At 42.6% G+C, this 17,794-nt stretch overlaps 1 protein-coding gene across 1 annotated transcript in view; it reads left to right on the forward strand.

The window, feature by feature from the left end:
• The window catches only part of NPAS2 (neuronal PAS domain protein 2), a 105,181-nt gene that overhangs the window by 51,447 nt on the left and 35,940 nt on the right, over positions 1 to 17,794 (forward strand). The window contains exons 2-5 of the mRNA XM_040054811.2: positions 347 to 400; positions 5,151 to 5,299; positions 8,503 to 8,594; positions 11,856 to 11,945. Of these exons, the coding sequence (XP_039910745.1) occupies positions 369 to 400; positions 5,151 to 5,299; positions 8,503 to 8,594; positions 11,856 to 11,945 (363 nt within the window). The 5' untranslated portion in view covers positions 347 to 368. The remainder of the gene's footprint in view (positions 1 to 346; positions 401 to 5,150; positions 5,300 to 8,502; positions 8,595 to 11,855; positions 11,946 to 17,794) is intronic.

Below are 17,794 nucleotides of genomic sequence, written 5' to 3' on the forward strand. Positions count from 1 at the left end.
AGCAGACCCCAGGCTCAACCAGCAGAGAGTTTGCAGACAGTTACCTCCATACAAAAAAATCCCCAAGAAATGTCTGGTTTTGCGCCGTGCTGATGCACCATGTGTTGCTTGGGAGCCTTGATCCCTGGCTAGAGACTCTAAGGCTAGCATAATGCCCAGGAATAACATTACCCACAATGGATATTTCCTAAAATCAAGGACTGTGGCATAGAGCACTGCTGACATATTTATCTGACCTGGATATCATCACTGTGTTATTAAATTGAAATAGAGTGACTGTGAGATTAACCTGCAAATAGAGTTAACAAAATGACAATTCATAATGATTCTTGCATTCCTTCAACAGAAAAAACTGCTTAGACAATCTAATGGATGAAGATGAGAAAGACAGGGCAAAGAGGTGAGTATCTTTTATAACTCTCTGTGATGAGCTTGATACTGTTTCTTGCTGCAGAAGCTGTTTTATCCATAATCAATTAATCAGAGAGCAAGAGAGTAAAATACAGTCAAACACAACTTGAAAAACTGCCATCTCACAGACTCCTGCTCGTGGCTGCACTGTGAGAAGAAAATAATCTAGTAATGTTTCCTGTGGAAAATGTTAAAAAAGCGAGGCATGGATCGTTTTCTTCACATTACTGCAGAACATCAGAACTGAAGCACCAGCAACATACTCCTGCCACTACAATACATCATCTGAGCTTCCAGAGTGTACAAAAATGTTGTGGGGTTTTTTTTCTTTAAATACATTTTGCAAAAGAAAAAGAACTGAAAGAGTGGGTGTTTTTGCCTATTAGAATGGTCATTTATTCATTACAGCCATGAAAACACCCAGAAGTTACCTTCGGAGCACAGAAAGACCACGAAAAGTCAGCCTTAAACCGGCAAAAACCTATATTCACATACAGTCTGTATTCCATTGAGGCCTGGTTGGTGGGAATTCATTGTGAACCCTTTGTTGGGAGACAACAGGTGTGTTTCAAGGCAGAAGACCTGTGGCAGTGAAACTCTTAATAACTATCAGAGCTGACCGGCATCTGCAGAAAAGCAGTTTGGAAGCATTCGAGGTTATCAATGCCTCAGCCCGCAGTTTAATTACTTTAGAGAGAGCCAGAGGTTGCCCACATTTTTCCCCTTGGTTCCCTCTAATGAGGGTATTTCCAGTCCAGGCACAAGCAGTTGATCCAGTTTCATCTCTTTTGATTCCTTCTCTGCTTCTTTCCCTCCCCGCAGCTTTGTCTCACCGATATAGGTCAGCACAGGCTGCAGCCAGGCTCAGCTGTTTCCCTTTGCTTCCTTTCGGAGGGTGCAGAAAGGAGCCCACCTTGCAGCCCACCTGCTAAAGGCCTGATCGTCTTCAAGATATTTGTGTGCTAATTTTTAGTAAAAAAAAAAAATCCACTAAATGAATGCATACATGAAAAAAATAGGATAATGCGTATCCTCGCTATCGGCAATTGTCATCACCATCTGGTACGGTTTTCATGCCGTTTGTTCCCAGAAGAAATTTTTGTTGTGCCCTGGGGCAGGCCTCTATCAGGGTGCATAAAAACGTTATAACTTTAAAAATTAAAAAAGGAAACTGCTTCTTCAAATTGTAATTTAAGTTCATTTTGATTTTTAGAACATTGAAATTGAGTTTGAAATCGAGTTTGAAATCTTGGGATGCTTCATGAAGATCGAAAGTTAATACATTATTCTGAAATGATTCAGATTCATTTAAAAGCTACAGGTTTTCTTCTAGAGTGAAACTTAGGAGAAGCTATTTAATGAATATTTTGCTGCTGTGTCTTGTAAACTGAGGACTCTCACTTGTCCTGTACCACAAGGGAAATGTTTTTTGTCTGTTGTATTTGCTATAAGGACTGGGTCCTTAAAACTAGAACAGCCCCTCATGGCTGAGAAACACCAGAGGGGATTAAAAAGCCCAGGAAATTGTTCTCTCCTATTATTTTCTCTCTTAAAAGTAGGTGAGAGTGAAAATTTCTGGACCTCAGTTTTTGGGATGGATTCAAGACAAAAGCTGAGTTTCTCAGGTTGGGTGTGTGTAGAGATACACATACACACCATGTATATCTGCTGCGGTTTATTAGGCATGTACAGGTTGTATTACAGAGCCATGAAAAAAATCCATCCTATCCTGAGAAGAGGCACTTGCACTCCCACCCCTGTGCCAGGTGTTCAGTATTTGGCCAAGATACATAACTCTTCCTTCAGGAGGAACACTGGTTAAATGGAGCCCTGTTCTGGATCGCCTGACTCCCTGATGCACAACTTCACTCCGAATACCTGAGGACTAAAATGTGGATATGGTGGCACCACGCTTGGGAGCATTGAAGACCTATGTGAGGTCTTCTGATCTTCTGAGATCAGAAGTCATAGTTTCATTTTCAGTTCTTTGATGCTAGATGAGGTTTTTTTTGGTTATGGAGATTTATTCATTCCAAACAAAAGGTGTGCTTTGTGCACTTTTTTTCTCTATTTGCTCTTCTTTCAGTTTGCTTTAATAGTATATAATTTTAAAATACTTTTTTTGCAATTCAGTTGAATTCCAAATTCCAGCCAAAACCAGCTTGAAGTGAACCATGAGAAAGTGCTTAATCATGAAGACTACTACCTGCCATTTTCTACTGAAATAAAAAGTAAATTTAAGAATCTGAATGAAGGTAGGTGGTACAGTCACTTGCATTGATGCATATATAACACACTCCACTGGACAGCCAGAAGAAATCTGAAATTTAGAGTAAAGTCACATTTCATTGTAAATTAGCAAAATGTAGCATCTACAAGTCAGTCAGTGTCTGTCTGTTTAAGACAACAAACACTGTATATGTAAGGAAATAAAAATGGCTGTTAAATTGTTGATTTTGATCATTCTGAATTCAGGCTGTTCTGTATTGCCTTTAGCTGTATTCACTAAAAGTCCTGATTTTATTCATACTGTGCCTCCCCCTTCCTCTTGAATATGCTGTAATTTTTGTGGAGTTGCAAGGAAGGAGAACTGGGACAAGAAGTATGGAATTAAGACAGAGGTTGTTTGGGCTGACTGTAATTGTATGCCCTAGCAGTGAAGTAAGCAAGGCTAGGAAATAATCTTCAGAAGGAAATTATGAGAACTGTCTTACTTCATGCATTTATAACTGTACTAAACAAAGTATTTTCAACTGTGCAGAGATAGTTTTTATCATTTTTTCCAATCTTTTCTCATTTTTTCCTTTTCAAAACTTTACTGTGATCATTGATTCATATCTTGGTAGAGTTATTTCCACTACAGGAGTTTTTATATTTCCTTTGTGAATAAAATGTCAAGTGTTAAAAATAGATACTTTATATTTCTGTCAAGGCACTTTTTTTTTTTTTTTTTAAGCAACACATTCCCTATTAACAGTTGGTGGTTTATTTTATTTTCAGGGAAATCTGGACTCTTTAAGCTTAAAATGAACTGGGGATTGAATTATGAGGAAGTAAAATGTTGATATTCTTAATGTTGCCCTGAACTGTAGAGAAATAGGATAATGCTGGAGCTTTTCACATCTTGTTCTGACAGCCTTTTGCAGTGTAATAAAAGCAAGCTGAAATCAGTCAGGCAGTGTCCACCCAATCTCTTGTGTTCAAAGCTGTAAAATAATCAAGCCTTGGCTTCTATCCAGTGTATCTCCAAGTGTGTTCAGGGTTGAGAGCAAGACAAACAAAAATTACCGCTCTGTCAGTAGTAACATCCAGAAGCTTCTATAATGATTTCTCTGCTGAAAATACTTATTACCATCCTGGTCCTCACGGGGGATGTAGATGCTGGGCTAAATTCTGCTCTGATTTTCAGCAGTGTGTGTCCAGAGTTGCTTTGCGGCACAGCAGAGTTAGCTGGGACTGAGAAACTCAGAGTGAGAACTGGCCTCTTGGCTTTTCTTTCCCATCTATGTGTAACCAGATTTTTGGATCTTTGTGTAATTGACAAGACGAATCTCGTCTGCTTGAGGACATTTCAGAAGAGCAAACAAACCTACTGGGCTATACTTACTTCTCTTTCCACATGGATACAGAAGTCCAGGTGATAACCTTCATCATAAACCATTGTCATATTCATGAGAACAAGTCAGAAAATGCATGTGTACAGGTCGACGTAGAGATAAACCAAAGTGCGCATGCTGAAAAGATTATCAACAGCATTAATGACAGTATTACGATTGTGCCAAAACACCCAAAATGAAACCAGATCCCTTCTCCCTTCCCTTGAAACAGCAGCAGAAGCAGGCTGTCTCTGAGGAATCTGCAAGCTAAACAGACAAGACTGGTGAAGAAAGCTGTAGAGTCTTTGTTTTAAACCTCGAGACCTGGGGCACTGACACTCCTTTTCCCAGCAGCACACAGAGATTAAGGGCAAGCACTGCTGGCACTTCCAAGACCCCAAGTCTGGCAATACATCCCGTTTTCAGACCCAATCCATGCTGATGCCCTCTCTCCTGCTTGTCCTTGTGACCTTGGAAAGGAGACTGAACAAAGTGGCATATGAACCAGATGGGAGCTGCAGCAACTTCTACTCAGGTCTCTGATCTTAATGACTGGAAGACAACATCCTGCTTCTTCTCTGCCAGCCTGAAGGTAGGCAGAGCAACTGTGACCTAAGTGGGTAGGTCCTTCTAGATCAACTCAGCTCCATTGCAACAGCTGCAGGACTGGTGTTTCTCTCTTCTGTTAAGATTGCACAGACGGGTATGATCCAGTCTCCGCTCTCCTTCTTTATGGACAATTTTACTGTTGTCGTAGTATTCCTATTTTTTCTCACTCTGAGTGCCTCCCCAGAGACTGCATGCATTTTTAAGATCCTACATATGTCTGGGAGATGGACAGAGCTCCTTCAACTACAAGCTCAGTGCTGTCCCGATAAGCTCAGCCTGAGTGTCCAGAGGCAGCACAGAGGAGTAAGCAGAGCCTCCATCTCCCCACTGGGCACTAAAGGTGGCTCAAAGACAAGAGCAGGTGGGAATGTTGCCTCCTACTTGTTTCTGCAGCTTTACTGGAGTCCAGTGTCAATCTTCACACGCTGATGCATGCAGCAAGTCAGTTTGATGTAAATAAATTGCAAAGAGCAGGTACATGATCATTTTCATTCTTGGTCCGCTCATCCTTTGTTTCTCTTCCCCTGTCCACAGGGCTTCGCGTAACAAGTCTGAGAAGAAGAGGCGCGATCAGTTCAATGTTCTTATCAAAGAGCTCAGCTCCATGCTTCCAGGCAACACTCGCAAAATGGACAAAACTACTGTGCTGGAAAAAGTCATCGGCTTTCTGCAGAAACACAATGGTAAGATTTAGTGTAGCTCTTCAAGCACTTGCCAGGCAGTTACTATAATATCCTGTTTCCTTCAGTGATTATCAGAATGGCTCGAGGGACCTAAAAGTGCTAACATAAGGTATTTGACATTTTTTTCTATCTCATCAAAAAAAGATCATTTGCAGACACTGCTCCCAAATCCATCTCCTTGTTTGCTCATCAGTTGAAGATGACTCTCAGCCTGTTAGAGAAGGGGGCAAATGGCAGCAGCTGAGGGAAAGAGGGCAACAGTGCCCTGCAGCGCTCATGAAGAAGACAGATGCTTTGAACAAGAGAGATTTGGGAGCAGAGGGAAGGTTCCCTTACTTGGAATTTTCAATATTCTGAGCAGAAGAACAAAGCATTCGCTCCTGTTTCTCTGCAGAAAAAATGCAGGGAAGCAATCCGATTGTTCAGCACCCCAGCTCCTCAGTGGACTGTGTAGGACTCAGTTTTCCACATTGAGTAGAAAACTCAGACCAGAAAGCGCCTCCGTTTCTGAAGCTGGCATCAGCAAATTGCATCCACAGATAGTTGACATGCTTCACCCAGTTTGCATGAGCAGAAGCTACATCACATGTGCACAGCATCCAGTTGCAGTAGTAAAGTTCAGCATTGGAGCATCAGGAGTTTAATTTTTAAAATGCTTACACCAGTGACAGCTAAGGCCCGTAGAAGTGTACCTTCAGAGAGGGAGAGGAGATTTCTGACCCTTCTGGTCTACTCTCTTTGGTCTAGTTTCTACTCAGAGGGTGGAATGTGCACTGTGGCCTTCCTGATGCTTTGACACCCACCAGTAGTGGTCAACTGAAATGCTTCTCCAGCATAAATCAGGGCACTGGTGTAAAATGGGGCGTTCCTGCTCTGCCCCTATGAGGAAGAGGTTTCAGTGGGTGACTGTAAGGAATGCCCCTGGTCCCAGAAAGCAGAAAGGGGTCTCAAGAGATGAGGCACTACGTCACCTGCTTACCTTGGCTCATCCAGCACCTCCCTCATGCACTCTGGAGAACTCTGGATGTAACAGGAAAGACCATTAAAACTCTTATATCGTAACTTGCAACAGAATGGAGTCACAAATGTCAGTCTTACTGAGGAAATAATTATTATAGTTCTGTCATTAGAGTGCAGTTTCTCCTTAAATGAATTTTTACCACAGACAAGATAGAATCGTATATTTGTTTAGGTTGGAAACTACATTTGGGACCAATGAGTCCAATCATTAACCTATGGTTTTGTACAGCAGGGGATGACCAGGACATCTCAAGGTTTAATAATTATATACACTTAAAAAAAATATATAGTAATAACTTACCTCTTTTTTTTAGTTGCCCAGAGCAAAGGAAGATATTAATATGCTCAATTATAAATCTAAGCAAAGAACCATCACCCAAGATTTGAAATAAGTGTGTAAGTGTAGCTAAAGGTGCAAGCAATTTACTCCAAAAGGTGCTTTTCCTTGAAAAACAACTAGATGAAGGAAAGCTAACAGTCACAAATCTTTCCACAGCAAGTAGGTCAAAATGTGACTGGGGTTTGTGCACTTGCTAAAAAAAGCCAATGTTATCTATTTTTAAACTAGATTAGTAGTCACAGAATATAATACAAAGCATCAGCATTTAAAAGTGTTGATGATATACTCAGTGTACTTTGGATCTGGTTTATTGAGTCGTATTTCCCTTCTGTTTAGTAGACTAGATTTTAGACCAAGATTTTAGTCATAACAGAGGAGAAGGTAAATGTTCAGATTTTTTTCCTTCATAAACAACCTCCTTCATTATAATCCACAGAATCTTCCAAATCTCAAGTAATTCTCCCAACAGTCACCATTTCATGTACATTGGCATTTCCAAGCTACAGATCTGCTGAACGTATCCTGTATTCTGAAACTACTTTAAAAAAATCTGATGGACTCTTTTTCCTTAGTCTGGTTTTCAGACCTGTGTGTAAAACCTTGGGGGCTGTGGAGAGCTGCCATTCTGCCAGTGACAGCCCCCAGCCGTGCAGAAAGCGAGTGGAATGAACTGGTAGGAGCAAACGGCTGCATCTCCACTAAAACAGCCTGAAACAGAGGCTTTGATCTCTTCCTCAGTGACAGAATGCACAGGCACTCGTAGAAATTTACTGTCTTTAGTATCATTTATCCATTTGCATTTCTCTGGCCAGCTTGCCTATGTGCTCCGAATACGGAACATTGAGCGTTACGTGCTCTGGAAGTGTTAATTAACAGAATTAATTAGCAGGAGGTGCTGAAAAGAGTCTGTGCTCACCATCTCTTCACTACTAGAGCTGAGTGAGGGCACACTCCTGGAGAAGCAGAGTGAGCAGCAAACTAGACCAGCTCAAGTTTCTCTAAACTAGAGCTGTCCCCGGGAATCCTGTCTGACTCAGAGCTAACATAAGTTTTCCAAAGGCAAACAGTGCAGCCAGCTAATCAGTATGGTCCCCAGTTTCAGTGCAAAGCTGTGAGTTGTTATCCCACTGTGTCTGCACCCCTCCATGGAAAGCCCTTTGGGAACAAGCCCTCTGCAGGCTGCCGTGGGGTCAGGATTGGACATCAGTGGGGCAGATCTCCTCTTGGGGCCTCATGGGCTGATAGCACAGGGACCGTGCCCTCCAGACTGGATTTGGGATGAGATGCTGGTGCTCCTTTCCTTCTCCTGGGCTGCCCTGCACCATGTGGCTGAAGGTAGGGAGAGACTGATGGCAGTAGGACCAATGCAAAGCTGCTGCAAATGCTTGTGATTCGCCCTCCTTTTGGAAAACAGAGCAATAGCTCTGCAGTTTGGGGTCACAGCCCTTTGGGGCTCCTCTGAAGGAGCTTTCTTGCTGTTCTGTTTGGTACAGAAGCTATAGGTTGAACCCTCTCTAGCATCCTGATTTTGAAACTGTAAATTGTGAAACTGCAATTTGACACGTGCTAATCCTTGCCTAAATCTTAATTTCATGCGAAGTGGTTTTATCTTTTTATCAATACCCCAGTAATGCTGCTTGAGGCCAGCAGCCTTGTGAATACAGGCTCCCACTGAAGTCAGTAGAAGTTGGCTTGAGTAAAAAATGAGGAAAACATTTTGGGCTTGAAAACTGCAGTTTTTGAATACAAAGGTTATTTCTCTCTTTTCATAGCAACTCACATGTAATATTGCAAGATAGAAATCAATTTGAATTTTAAAGATGTAAATGTTCCATTTGTCTAGAAGTCTCGGCACAGACGGAGATTTCTGAAATTCAGCAGGACTGGAAACCTTCATTTCTCAGCAATGAAGAATTCACCCAGCTGATGTTGGAGGTAAACATACCTTTCCTAATTGTGTCTAGCAATCATGGAAACACCCATGCATTTAGAATAAACTGTCACCTGCAGTTCCAAAAGAGGAGGTTTTGGGAACTGCTATATTTGACCATAAAGCAGACCTGTCACAGGGATTAAAGTTCCCACTTGTTGCTCTTCCCTCTCAGCTGCACCGTTGTGCTGTGCAGCAACTCCCAAGAAAAGTTCAAGGCAAAGATTCAAATCACAGGCTATTTTTTTTTTTTTAACAGAGGTGAGGTAAAGGGCACATGGCCATATTCCTCCTGTTCTTGGAAGGCATTATTAGCATCTAATACTTATGCAAGACTAGCACCTGAAACACAGTGGTGTCACATCCCTCTAGTGCTAGGTGCTGAACAAGCAGGTAAAGCCTGACAGCTCCTCCTGACTTGATACAGTTGGTACTTTCGCTCTGATTTTCAAGGCTCTTATCAAACACTTCTTATTCTAGCATTTTACAATCATATTTTTAAAGTTATAGCATAGGTTCTTTTAATGCTAGCTAGGATTTGAAGAAAGGCAAGTCGATGGTATTTATGTAGGTTCAAAATGAAAAGCAGATGAGTTGGTAGAATGCATTTTCCTCTCTCAGTAATAGCTAGAACTGCCTTTAGCAAGGGTCTTCGCCTGTACTAGACACACGGATGTTGTATAGCCCCACAGTGTCCTTTGAGAACAAGCTTCTTCTCCTCCCACAAATGATGTGAACATGACACATGATCCAGGCTCTGGTGGTGGGCAGGGAAGGATGTTGGGGAAAAACTTTACCACCAAGGAGTGGCATAAAGCCGGGGCACGTTGCTGGCTCCCAGGGGCTGGCAGTCCTTTGGCCATTGCAATTTGTTGTGATGAGACTCCCCTGGACCAGTTTTATGAGACACGTTGCTCCCATTGCTCTGACAACCGCCCATTTCCATCTCCGTGCACAGGAACTTAACACACATAACTCCTTCAGTCTGCACTGAAATATGTCCCTCAGATAGCAATAAATTGACTGTTATTTTGACAGGCTGGACCTTTGTTGATTCTACCTGTATGCTACACAATTTTAGATTAAAACAATCACTTTTGGTTTCCCATCTTATAAATCACCTCCTGCTGCTGTGATTTTCCATGCCCTTCAAGATAACATTGGGTATTGGGATGTCCTGTTGTGCCAGATGTTCATCATTCTCTGCTATTTTGCCTTTCTACTAATCTTGTTTTATTAGCATTTGGACAAGACTGCTTGAAGTTTTTCCCATCCTGTTATTAAAAGATGGGAAGGGTTTTTTTCCAAGCACTAATTCAAAAGACTCAAGGCATAATTGACTGCAGTAATATATCCGCTTTCCTGAAAATGGCCTTTTCTTACCACATTGGAAAGGCTGTCACCAAATTAGAGTGGACATTAGGCTCTGTTTGTCTGCCTAGGACTGATACAAAAGTAAAACCTTTGAGGAGGAAAATGCTCTCTTAATGTTGGAATGTCCAGTTGCGAGTGAAAAACAGAGTTATGCACACATTAACTTGATTTTGCCACAGAGTTCTGATATGAGTCACTGTGTCTAATTTGCATTGAATATGAAATAAAGGCTTGATTTTTTTAAAAACTAACAACCTTCACCATAGTAACATGCACGATCCAACTGCCTTGTAAAACCGCTGCTCTCTTCTATGGGTTAACAGCTATCGTGCTTTTTTAGAAAACAGCTTGAATGTACTGCACTAAAGAAAAACATATTCTCTGCACCTAGATTAACAAAATCAAACTAACTATAGCAGCTGGAGGGTTTTCAGAGATGCTAAACACACACTCTTCTACTGGGGTATAAGTTATTGACTTGCTTTTCAAAAGACTGAAGCACCAGCAGATTCCCATTGACTTAAATAGTTGTGGGTGCTCAGCATTCTCTGGAAAAAGGAACATATGTTTGTGTCTTTATTCAAGGCTTTGTGTTTTTCCTTTTTTTCTTTTTTTTTTTTTTAACAATTAGCATTTTCCAGTGTTCTCAGAATTCTTTCCCTTATTGAAGCCAGCGGGGGGAAGGATGTGCTGTGGCTTACAAGATCAACTGCAAGTCTGGCTTGGAGGCAGGCCTGGATTTGCAGTGTGGTTTTGTAATGCCATGGCTCTCTGGTCAGGCTGTTTGCAGTACACCTGTCTCCTGAGCAGGTATGGCCACTGGAGTACAGTCAAACCCTGCTCTGATTCAGTCGTGCTTGCAGTGCCTCTGCTGCTCAGATACTGCTGGCAATGCTGACTCCAGAACATCAGGGAAATTACAGGAAGGACTCAGACTTGCTCCACTTGAAGGGTGGGAGCCTCACCGGTGGCTCCCTAATGACAGTGGAAAGGTTTTAGTACATTCTCTGAGCACTTACTGTTGTGTCTTAACTTTTTGAGATGTTCTCCTTATAGTGATCTAAAGATCATCTAGCTTTAGTTCAGTCTGAGGAGAATCCCCTGAAAAATTAGGTTAATCTTGCCTTAGATCTCAAAACCTACCTAGGTTTAATTTTGAACAAAACTTAGCTCAAAACTTGGCAGCTCAGACTAAAGAAGATACTAATTTTGAAGGTGAATTTGCTCCTGTCTAGAGGGTGGAGATAAGGCTGACATTTCCCTTCAGTCCTAGGAATGAAGGGGTTTACCACAAGATGAGACCAAAGTGAGGAAGAAACTCTGCAGAAGGGTGAATTTCCTTGGAATGAGTAATCTAATGCCATGACCTTTAAAATAAATCACTCAATTAAAACTCAGGCTAAGGATTATTTGATCATTTGCATTGCTTTTACTTACATGAAAGCCCAGTAATATACAATGTTACATTAATACAAACTGAGATTTATGGGTTTTGCAGAGAAGTACCATTTTGAGATAGGACCGCATCCTTTCATCGTCCTTTGATATTTACACAGGGCTCAAATGTTCATTTTAATAACTTCCAAGGGATCCAGTCTTAGTCATTTTGCATTATTAAAATGTGTGATTAATTTAAAAACTGAGACATGAAATGTTCCTGTGAGCCCTTTGTTGCTTCAACAGTAGGTTTTACTAGACTACAAAGAGTCTTGTAAAAGTTAAATCAGACTGTAAAATCAGAGAATTACTGTTCTGCAACTTGAGATAACATTCGTACAACTTGATAACAACATGGTGCCGAAGTCAGACTATTTTGATCAACACATGATGAGATGTCCTGTTTACACCACTCATTCCTATTAAAGCACTCTCGACATGTCTGTTTTCCTTAGGCATTAGATGGCTTCATTATAGCAGTAACCACAGGTGGAAGCATCATCTACGTGTCTGACAGCATCACACCTCTTCTAGGGCATTTACCGGTGAGTAATTCTGGCATTGGCTTTTCTACTACACATTGCAGAATAGGGAACTGCACTTTTAGAAGCAGATGCAAAATGGTGCTGGGGGTGGTGTTTTCCTGGGAACGTGGTGAAGGAGTTTGTCCCTGCATTATGCTGGCTGCTGCTGTTGCTCAGCTCTGCACTCTCTCTGTCTGATTCATACCCTTCAGGTTTTTGTTGCTATGAGGCACTTCGGCTTGAATGGAAAAAGCTCTGCAGGAATAGTCTGGCCAAGGGAGGGACAGGGTGACCTGGCTGATCTTTTCCATCTCTGATTTCTAAGCTAGCAGAGAATAACACCAGTGCTGCTGGCAGCCCAGTGAGGAGCTTGTTAAGGCCTTATTCTTCTCCCTAGGGAGGTAAAGGACGAAAACCCCATTGAATGGAGTGAGCCAGAGGCTGCTGATGAGCTCTCCCTGCAGTTCCACTTTGCTTTCCCAAGGGCAGCGCACCGTGCTCCCAGGACGTGCTGGTGGAGCCGATGCTGGGTGCATCCCTACACCAGTCCAGCCAACGCTCTGGCACATTCAGCTTTGTTTATCTGTGTGCTGCTCCGGGAGACACTCCCATGGGAATTGGCTTGGGCTGGAGGAGCAGGGGTGAAGGACTGCTCCAAACCCTGCTCCGGTTGCTAAGTCTGCTCTAGGAGAAATGGCACAATAATTACGGATTAATCCTCACGCTCATTTTCAGTATCCTCGTCTCAAATAAATACATGCCCAGGAGAAAAAATCAGCTGCCAAATCATTATTGTACTACCCCCTGCCATGTTCTTAAGAAAATTACAATTCTCTTTCTCTCATTTAGTTTTTCACCAAATATGTGTTATGTTTTCCACCCAGACAAATGTATTTCACAACACTACCTTGCTGGAATAAGAACAAAAATTATTTTCTTCTGAGACGAAAGGAACATGATTAAAGAGCAGCTCAAACGTTGAATAGCAAAATATTGCTATTCAACAACAAATTGAACTGAGTCTATCTATTTCAGTTTTCTTTTGTCCTCAGTAGCTTAGAAGACCAGTACTTGACTGTTTTTTTACATTTGCCTCACGTCAAGGGTGGGGAGAGCTCTGTCCTACACACAGGCTGTGGGGTTTTCATATACTTACTGATTTCCATGAAATTTTCTTGTCTTTCATCATTTGGAGGTTTCATTGATATCCCTTCCAAATGCTGATTCTTAGTGGAGAGGATAGATCTGCTGCGGGAAAAAATTCTTCTTCAGGAAGACACATTTAAGACCCTGTGCCTAAAATCAGAAGCTCTGACTGAATATGGATAGATTATGGTTTATAATTCCTGAGTTGGACCATCACAAACTAAATCGGTTTTCTCTCCCAAAGACATGCTTTGTGTGATAACCTTATATGGTATCCAGCCCGAAATAAGGATGAAGATGGACATTACTTTTTATTTGCACAGAAGCAGCACATGGCAGTCCAAGTCAGGGACCAGCCTGGCAGGGCTAGAGGTGTAGCAGACCTTCCCCGAGCTGTTGGACTGGTAATGCTTAACAGCTGCCCCACCAGCCCACACATGCAGAGGAAGCATCCCAGAGGCCACAACTGAACAAGGAGTAAAGGCTTCTGCCTCCCCAGGATGGGAAGTCTCTATGGCTATGGGCAGGGACCCACCTAGGTGCACACTGGGTATTTTAATCTTCTGTTGTCTTTGCCGTTTGTTTTTTTTTAAGTTTTAAAACTGATCAGAGTGCTGTCTGGCAAATCAGTGTGGCTAATTTTGTTTACCTCGAGGATCTATTTCTAAGCTAAATTCAGTCACTGTTTGAGGGACAAAATACCAATTCTTTCTCCTCTGTGACGACAGGGAAAAAATACTCTGCAAATCTTCTGCTTTGAGCAATGAAAGGAAAGCAAAACTGGGCAGAATGCAGAGCCGGGCTCTTAGAGGGCTCCTGTTAAGAAAACTGATGTATTTGCTTTCATTAAAATCATGAAAGTCTCCAATGCTGAGTACAAATATATCCAGTTCTCTTTAACACAATTTCCCTTACTTCCATGGAGCATTTTTAAATGCAAACTTCCCCTGTTCTAATACTGATTTTATTTTTTTTTTAAACAAGATCTGGAGACTACTCGTAGGGTCAGTTGAGATGGAAAGGTCTAGCTGCTATGGTAAGGGTGACTCTAACTGAAGTGAACTCATTGAAATCTGATCACAGCTCATAGCATTTGCCAGTCAGATGGTACATTATGACTCCAACAATATGCAGTCTCTTGAGAAGGGTCCTCCCTGTACTTGCCAGCTTTTGCAGAGGGTCCCTGGTAGGGTTGAGATTTCCCCTCAGGGGCTACCCAGTGAAACTCAAGAGGCTGCTCTGCTGTGTTGGGTGCTCAAGGTAAATGTCAGGGTGGAAAAATCCAGGAGATAGCACCTTACATGTACAGAAGTTAAGTATGCTGTGTTGCTCTTACAGGGTAGCAGTGGGAATCAGTGCAGGACACACAGGTTGATACAGGGTCCAAATACCAGCACACAAGGGCATTGCCATCTTTATTTTTTGTGATGATGGGAAAGAAACCTGTCTCATTTGCAGCCCTCCACCATCCCTTTTCTAGTGACCATGTCTGCTTAATTCCTTTCCTTTTTTCTCCCTGCAGCAGGAATTTTTCCTCCTAACCACTACCTCCATCCCCCAGTAAAAGCAATGAAATTATCAGGAGGAGGTTCCATTTTGGAGTACAGCTGTTTTGTTGAAACTGCAGAAATATTTTAACTATGCATCCAATACTTGGTGTATTGTATTTAGAACAGACCAGCAACCATGCAGGCAAAGGTGTTCTTTGCCTGCCTTAGCTTTTGGGAGTAAATACTCCAAAGCTTCTCTTAGCAGCAGGGTAGATTCCAGGCTTAGCAGCATAACTATGCATTAACATCATTCATCTAACAAGTCTAAACTGCTACAGTCACTGTAGTATATCTTTCATCTGCTTTGCCTATCTCATTCAGCAATGCTCTGTGGCTGTCTCAACTAGTGGCACAGAACTGCCCATTGCAGAACAATTAGATAGAGCTGCAAAGCATTCCCCTCTAACTGATCCATTTTTATCACCAATGGTCAAATTTTGTCAATAGAATTAGGTCAGAAAAAATCTGCAAATCATCAAGTCCAACCTTTGATCTAATACCACCATGCCTACTAAACCAAAGTGCAATGTTCACTCATTTTTTGACTCCTTCCAGGGATGGTGATTCTACCACTTTCCTGGGCAGCCTCTTCCCATGCTTATTCACTCTTTCATAAAGAAATTTTTCCTAATGTCTAGCCTGAGCCTCCCTGGTGCAGCCTGAGGCTGTTTGTCCTTGTCCTGTCACTGGTTGCCTGGGAGGAGACCAAACCTCACATCACCACAGCCTCCTTTCAGGTAGCTGTAAGAGTGTGATAAGGTCTCCCCTGAGCCTCCTTTTCTCTAGGTTAAACAATTCTAACTCCCTCAGCTGCTCCTTGTAAGACCTGTGCTCCAGACCATTCCCCAGCTCCGTTGTCCTTCTCTGGAGCTCCAGCACATCAGTGTGAGGTGAATTGAGCAGCCCAGAGCTGAACACAGGATTTGGGGTGCAGCCTCACCAGTGCTGAGTACAGGGGGACAATCCCTGCCCTGCTCCTGCTGGCCACACCATTGCTGGCACAGGCCAGGTCACCATTGGCCTTCTTGGCCACCTGGGCACAGCTGGCTCATGTTCAGCTGCTGTGGACCACACCCCAGGTCCTTTTCCACTGGGCAGCTTCCCAGCCACTCTGCCCCAGCCTGTAGCACCACTGGGGTTGTTGTGATCTAAGTGCAGGATGTGGCACTTTGCCTTGTTGGACCCTCATACAGTTGGTCTCAATTCTTTAATCCAGTCTGTCCAGATCCCTTTGCAGAGCCTCTCTGTCTCACCACTCACCTTTTTGCCGTGACATGAGATGTCTGCTCTTTGGGTCTGGTGCAGAATTAGCTCTGAATAACTTGCTTGGCATTTTCTACAGCTCCAGTGAGACAGTGGAATATTTGCTTCCATCTCTCTGTTTGACTTAGCAATGTATTCTGGACTCACATACTGATTCGAGAGCATTGTTGATACGTACAAGATCCAGAAATTCTGTTCTGTGCACCGTTTTACAGGTGTGCCAAGCCTTTGCAAGAGGCAAGAGTTGTGAAACACAGTAAGAAGTAGAAACCTTGGCTTTTTTTCAAACTCATTAAGAAAAAGTTGGTGCTTCCTGTGATCAAAGATGCAAGCCAAATATAAAATTGTGGATATGGTACATGATGGCAGCAAAAACTGTAAATACCAGGGCTTGCAAGTCGATGAATGGTGCTCAGGGTGAGAGGTTGCTCTGAGGGGATGTGTGGAACAAATGTCTCTTGCAGCTCCAGCTGTAGGAGGACCACAGGCTTCTGTAGCTGTCACCTGAAACAGAAACAGTAGTGTAGAAGTCATCAGAGGTTTGAAACTGGAGCTTGGGTCACAGTATGGAGACAAAAGGTTTCAGTTAGAGGTGTGCTGATGGCTCACACCTAGTCTTCCTGCAGTTACTGCAGAGTAGATAGCAGATTAATTAACCTAGTGGTATTATTGTCATTTACAGGAAAAAAAATAACTTCTGAGATTGCACCTGAGCCTTGAACAGAACTCACCAGCACAGTTTCCAGTCAAAGGCTCTTTCTTCATATGCACAAAAAAATTTTACATGAAACTATGTACTATATTTTGTGAAGTATAGTATGTATATATAGATGTGTGTGTGTATTTATACATATATAAAAAACCTTTATCACATACTGTATCAGGAGGATTCACACTAATAAGATACAAACTAAACCCACAAAAATAACTTGCAAGTATTCTTCACAACAGGAATATTCAAGTAATGAGCATATATAATACTTATAGCTGAATAATTTAAAGCAATATATTGTTGTCAAGGTGTGTGTATAAAGCATAGCACTCTGATTTTTAAAGTCTGCTAAATGAATCACCATTCTAAACAGGAATTCCACACAGAAAAGCTAGCATGAATAGAAAGCAGATGGAAACTGTAGCACAATCTTACATAAATAAATGATAGTTAATAGCTTGCCAGTCTCATACAGAGCTCACATGTTTCCAGCATGACCGTACAGTCTGATAGAAGCTGCTGTGATGACACACAAAGCTGTGTCAGTGTGCCAGCTCAGCCTGAGGTAGTCTCAAGTGGGACAGATGTAAGTCGATGCCATTGGAGGGTCACTTTATCTCAGGCTTCCTTTCAGATAGACTCTGCTAGTGTTGGGTTAGTCACCATGCTGAGCATAGGAGACCTTCCTCTTGGCAGCCCATGACAGACTCTTTGTCTTCTCCACCCTGGGGCAGCCATGGCCTTTTGCACAAATACATCTCTTTCCATTCCCAAATCTTAGTTTCTATATTTTGGATGGATTTGGGGTTCAAGCCAGCTGATTGTGGGGTGGAGGCACATACACATTCAGCTTACGGCTGGCCAGAGGGAGGGCTTGTGTTGGTGGCACTGTGAAGTGCCCCTCCCTGGAGACTAACTGCTGTAAAGTCATGTTTTCTAGACCCCTTCTCCCTGCTCCCACCTGCTAGGATGCAGGAAGTGGGGAACAAGGCCTGCCACACCAAGGGCATTTCCCAGGAGCTGAGGTGATCCCCTGGAAAGGGGATGGATCTGAGACTGACCTGGCTGGCTCGAGGTGACTCTCAGCCTCACTGCTCCTGCAAGTCAGGCTCTGTCAGGGAGAGAACAAATTCCAATGATCCACAAAAGGCCTGTGCATGGAGCCTGGTAGCAGTATGGGGAGCCAGACACCCTTTTCC

The sequence above is a fragment of the Hirundo rustica genome, chromosome 2, assembly GCF_015227805.2.
Source record: "Hirundo rustica isolate bHirRus1 chromosome 2, bHirRus1.pri.v3, whole genome shotgun sequence".
Classification (NCBI taxonomy): domain Eukaryota; kingdom Metazoa; phylum Chordata; class Aves; order Passeriformes; family Hirundinidae; genus Hirundo; species Hirundo rustica.